The sequence below is a fragment of the Salvia splendens genome, unplaced genomic scaffold (genome assembly GCF_004379255.2).
Source record: "Salvia splendens isolate huo1 unplaced genomic scaffold, SspV2 ctg181, whole genome shotgun sequence".
NCBI lineage: Eukaryota > Viridiplantae > Streptophyta > Magnoliopsida > Lamiales > Lamiaceae > Salvia > Salvia splendens.
This window is the reverse complement of record NW_024598820.1, coordinates 9,475-15,454: the sequence shown is the minus strand read 5'-3', so window position 1 is coordinate 15,454 and position 5,980 is coordinate 9,475. Positions and strand designations below refer to the sequence as shown.

The following is a 5,980-nucleotide window of genomic DNA, read 5'->3' as shown; positions in this document are numbered from 1 at the left end:
TTAGGATAATCTCCGTTCCATTAGTGTTGAAGCATTTCGTTTGAGTATAGAGATTAAGGAATACATATTTAACAAGTTAAATGGAGTCAGAATAAAGAAGAAAGTAAGGGAGAATATAATAAGAGTGATAAGCGTGTATTTTTCCAAAAAAAGCAAACGACTCAATTCTAATAAAACGACCCAAAAAGAAAAATATGATCTAAAACTAATAGAATAAAGTGATAATATATATTTGTGTACCTGTAGAATGAACCAAAATCCATAAGAAATAGAGCTTCCAATCAAGAGCAAGGTTCCTCTAGTGTTGTTTTGGTGGGTTTGGATAACAATTTTATGATGATTGTGAGAACTAAGGTTGAAAGATTTGCCTTTGTGGAGAGCCATTGTTAATATTCCTGCCAAGCATAGAATCGCTCCCAAGCTTTTTATCTTACCACCCTTCGTATGCAGGTTCAACTTTTCTATCCTTCAATTCCAAATATATATTAGCATTCACTAATTTGCAATATATAATAAATTAATGAAGTTCACAAATTCACTAATTACCTTAGAATAATTGAGAAGATAAAGGTGAGTGAGTATTGGAATGAGGTTAAGGAAGTTGGTAGCATATGTAGCTGACGTGTCCTTCAAACCATAGTAAAATAGTCCCACATAGCCAGCAATATCCTGCATTTTATTTATGCAAAATATGCATATAAATATATATTTTAAAATTAAATACGCCACAGAAAAAAAAATGGTCCTTTAATTTTGTCCTTTGAAAAGGGTCACCATTATCTTTTTATTTTGTTGTTTAAGAGAAAAGCGCGTGAGTTTTTGATTTGGCCTAATTAAATAATAGAAATTGAATAAGTTTGGCGACGAATATTTTTATGTAATTTCTAATTTTATATGTGTGATATTATTGAGGGCAAGGATTAGGCTTCCCGACACTTTCGCGTGCCATTAATAAATTAATTTAAATATTATTATTCACATAAATAGCATCGTATATCATAGTTACAGAATATTTATTATCATTAAATTTATTAAACTATAATAGCTATTACTAAAATTGAAGTTTAAGAATATCATATACTCCGTACCTAATACACTAGTTACAGAATAGTCAACCACAAACATTAATTAGTAGTACTATAGAATTAAAAATTATAGTTCCTTGATTTTGTCCTTTTTTTAGTATCTTTGAAAGATGTTAGTAGTATATTTAATCTAAGGGATTACTAATCCTTGCAAAACAATTTGCAGATTAAATAAAGAAACCATATGTAAGGAAATTAAATTTGAGAGATGTTATATGCCTCAAAGAAAAAAACAAAACAAAAATGCACAATTAATCACAACAATTTGCAGGTTTCAAAATTCCCAAAGTAAACTATATGTATTTTATATATTATGAATTACTTTTCTATAGAATAAAATTATCCCTTTAACTATGCATGACCTCAAAAAAAAGAAGATAAATCATGCCATACTGTTGAAAATTGAAATAGTTAAAGATGTATGCATGGAAATTAAGGGCATCAGCACTGGGGTGCCCTAAGGTGCGCTCTAAAGTCCGCCCTATGCACTGCCACGTCAGCATTTTATCATCCTACCCTTTCACCTGCAGTGGAGCGCCCTATAAGCCGCCCTAAGGGGCGTCCAAAGCATTTTCTTTTATTCGAATATTTAATTAAATACAAAAATTGGGAAAAACCTTCATTTCATTTATAAAATTAATACATTACAATACGAATTTAAAAAAAATATGCAAAGTCAGCGACGACGGTTACGGGCCCACACTTCTTCAATCATGTCGTTCATGAGCTGAGCATGGTCATGTTGGTTGCGCATTGAGGCCTGTCTAGATAGAACCTCATTGAAGCCTGTCGGTAATCCTCGAGCGGGGGGCGCGATCGCCGTGCTGGAGGAGCTAGATACACCTTCATCATCGGTCCAATCGGTGATGCTCCCACCTTCATGTTCGACTATCGTATTGTGCAAGATAATGCACGCATACATGACATCGACGAGGACTTCCTTGAACCAGAGACGCGCCGGCCCTTTCACTATTGCCCACCGTGATCGGAGCACACCAAATGCCCACTCCACATCCTTCCTCGCCGCCTCCTGCTTTTGCACAAATAAAACTCTCTTCTCACCGATTGGGCAACTAATCGTCTTTAGGAAACATGCCACCTTGGGTATATGCCATTGGCCAAGTAGTACCCCATGTGGTATTGGCGCCTGTTGGCAGTGAACTCGATGGCCGGCCGTTGCCATTGCATTGCTCGGTGAAGAGGGTGGATGAGTTGAGGACGTTGATGTCGTTGTTCGACTCGGCTACACCGAAGTACGCATGCCAGATCCAGATTTTAATCCCTAATTATTTGCTTTAATTTTAAAATAAAAAAACGTGATCAAGTGAAAATTAAATCTACAAGTAAACAATAATCTAAAACCTCAAGTGAAACACAGAAAAAAATATTATTACATATGAATAAGGTTTATTTAGTACTACATATGTGTGCTGATAAGATTTTATTATTACATATAAATAATATTTCCAAAGTTGATAAGATTTACTTACATAGTTTCAAACACAGAAAAAATTTATTTATAAAAATTGATGCAGAATAGGTATTATTAAGTTTATTTTTTTTATAGTCGGGTGTATATATATTACTCAATATTATACAAATATCACTAATAATATATTTAATTTATTTTATAACTATTCTAATACATTAACTTAGCTAAAATCACATTTTTTGTAAAACACTTCTCCACTTTTCTTTTACTTTAAACAATTTTTTTGTAATTATTTTTTAGTTCCTTCTCTAACTTCACTCCTTTTAATCCTAAAAAGTCAAATCTGATGTAATTGGATTTTATTTGTGTCATCTTAATAAAATCTAAAGATAATTTAGAACAATTTCACTAAATTAATACTAATAGATAAAGTTACGGCAAGAGTTTGAACCAACTAAGACTTTTATTTTTGTTCGCCCTTAATTAATGGTACAATAAATATGATACGAAATTGTCACCAAATCATACCGTGTACAAAAATTGAAATGATAAATTTGTCACCAAATCATACGTATGAAACTTATCTACAAGTGAAGTGATAGTAAATAAATTAGAAAGAGCCAAATCCACCTATAAAACATTTACTAGAAACGGGTAAATCTTTTTTTAAAAAGTCAACTTAAGCAAATTCCCATATAGTCTATGGAATGAACTGATTATATGGTCAGCAGATTATCATCATAAATACCACTCGTTTAATACGCATGCTAAATGTTGAAACCTGTGGTTATCCTCATCCGATTTCGACCAGATGCCCTGTCCCAATACTCGGCTCGCACCCTGTCGGATAATCCCAATACCCGAGTCGGCTATACCGCATCTAATGGCGGAAGGTGCGACAAGGGTGAATGAATGGAAGAGAAAAGATTATAGAAATAAATCATAAAATAATCTTGAATTCCTAATAACACTAAATTAAAAATTGAAAATCTCTAAATTATTAAAAATCGGAATTAGGCGGGTGTATCGTGTATACCCGTTCGAGTATACACGATACCCTCAAAACACATCATTATACCGAAATATGCTACATAACCAAAATGGTACAAAACCGAAATGGTCTTAAATTAACAACGTGCCCTAAGTTTGTGAAACTATATACCAAGTCCGAATATTTAGAGAAAAACTATTAGGCGCTAATAAACCTTAGTTTATTCAAGATAGTCTTATTTAATAAAAAAAATGAATTTCCTATGTTTTCTTTCTTTTCTAGAGAAATACGATCGGAGGGAGCTAATTCAAACCCGTCCGATCAAATAAGAACAACCCCTACATTCAAACTCCCTTTCTTACCATCAGCAAAGGACACAATAAATTTATTAATTAATCACATAATCAACAATTAATCCTCAAATGAAAAGTGATTCACTCAATCCAACAACAAAAATCTCTCCCCACTCGTTCTGTGTACACATTAAATTCTCCGCCCTTTTTTCCCATATTATCAAATGAGAACTATAATGAGGAAAAAAAAACTATAATGAGAACTATAATGAGTATAATAAGCTATGAAACGACTTAGCAATTCTTATATACACCGTACATTTAAATGATCTCAATAGTGAAAAGTAAAAAATATTATTTGGTCATACTAGGCCCAATAGAGTAGTACAAACGGCAAATTACATATGGATCCATCAGAATAATAAAAGTACTAAACAAAAAGCCTGCTAACCAAGCCCAAAATGAACTAGGGTTTTACGATTCCATTATTCTTTTTCTTTTAATATAAATATGTTTCTCCTCGGTTTTGCCCATTTGCTCTGAACCTCTTCTCTTTCTCTACAGAGCAGCCAAACACTTCACCTCTCAAAATGAAGACCATTTTGTCCTCCGACACCATGGACATTCCCGACGGCATCAAGATCAAGGTCAAGGCGAAGGTCATCGAAGTCGAAGGCCCAAGGGGAACGCTCTCAAAGAATTTCAAGCATCTAAATCTCGATTTCCAGCTCATAACCGACGAGGAGACCGGGAAGAAGAAGCTGAAGATCGACGCCTGGTTCGGAAGCAGGAAAACCACCGCCTCCATCCGCACGGCGCTCAGCCACGTCAACAATCTGATCAACGGCGTAACCAAGGGTTACCGCTACAAGATGAGATTCGTGTACGCTCATTTCCCTATCAACGCCTCAATCACTAACAATGGAACCGCTATCGAGATCCGAAACTTTCTCGGGGAGAAGAAGGTATAAAATTTGTTTATTTCGGCGTCTTGTTTACCGTGTTTATAATTTAATTAGTTTGCTCATTGCGTTACTTGGTTGATTTTCATTTGTTTCTGTATATGAATGTGCTATTTGCAATTTGATTCATTTGCTCACTGCTATATTTTCATTATTTAATCGATGTTTGCAAATTTGTTACTATTTCATGTAATTTATTCAAGCTGCTTGATTGTATGTGTTTCTGAATTTCATTATAAGTTGAAACTCTAGATTTATTGGTGATGTTATATGCTTATTGTCGAATTGGATTGAAATTAGAAATACTAAGAGAATAAAATTATGTGAACATGCCATATATTCCTTTATGTTTGCACAAATGCTATTGTTTTGAATTTGGCTTATGTTTTAATGCTTGGTACAGTGTTGATATCATTAGTAAGTGTAGTCGATGAGATCATGTTTATAAATTAGTAGCTTCTTAATTTTAAATTCCTTGTTTGGTTGGGCTGTTACATGACATAGTTGTTTCTTTAATTTGTGCTCTGTGTGATGATTTGCAATTCCTCCTACAATAGGTGAGGAAGGTTGATATGCTTGAGGGTGTGTCGATTGTGCGATCAGAGAAGGTCAAGGATGAGTTGGTGTTGGAGGGTAACGACATTGAGCTCGTTTCCAGGTCTTGTGCCTTGATAAACCAGGTAATGAACACCCCAAAAACTCTTATGGTTTTTGTTTTATTGTCTATATAGAGTTGCATAGCATCAAGTCCAAGCTTTGTTTTCTCTGTTCTTAACACTTGTTTTTTTGTTTGTTGGACAGAAATGCCATGTCAAGAACAAGGATATCAGGAAGTTCCTTGACGGTATCTATGTCAGTGAGAAGGGAGCCATTGCCTCCGAGGAATGAAGTCGGAAATTTATGTTTTGATCACATATTTCCATTTTCTGTCTTGTTTCCCTGTTGACTGCTGAGACTTATATAAAAGATGAATCTGCAAATTTTGTGTTTGTTACTCTGATTGAGTGTACTCTTCTTGTTTTGTGCCAAAATCTATATTGTGATCTGCCAATTATATAAGCATGTTGCTTAATTATAATATGGTTGGTAATTTTCCTGCCAATTACTCAGGAAAATCTTAACGTGTTTCGTAATTTTGTTTAATTTATTTTTACTATTTAAGCTTTTAGCATGAAAATTCATTAACTTGTTTGCTCATGCCTTTTGTATATTTTATT

At 34.0% G+C, this 5,980-nt stretch overlaps 1 protein-coding gene across 1 annotated transcript; it reads left to right on the top strand.

Moving 5' to 3' along the window:
• The first annotated feature begins 4,335 nt into the window (after positions 1-4,335).
• Positions 4,336-5,757, top strand: LOC121789234 (60S ribosomal protein L9-like). The gene is made up of 3 exons (XM_042187738.1): positions 4,336-4,766; positions 5,321-5,443; positions 5,565-5,757. Exons 1-3 carry the CDS (start codon positions 4,392-4,394, stop codon positions 5,649-5,651), a joined length of 585 nt encoding a protein of 194 aa, XP_042043672.1. The 5' UTR covers positions 4,336-4,391; the 3' UTR covers positions 5,652-5,757.
• Positions 5,758-5,980: the final 223 nt, after the last annotated feature.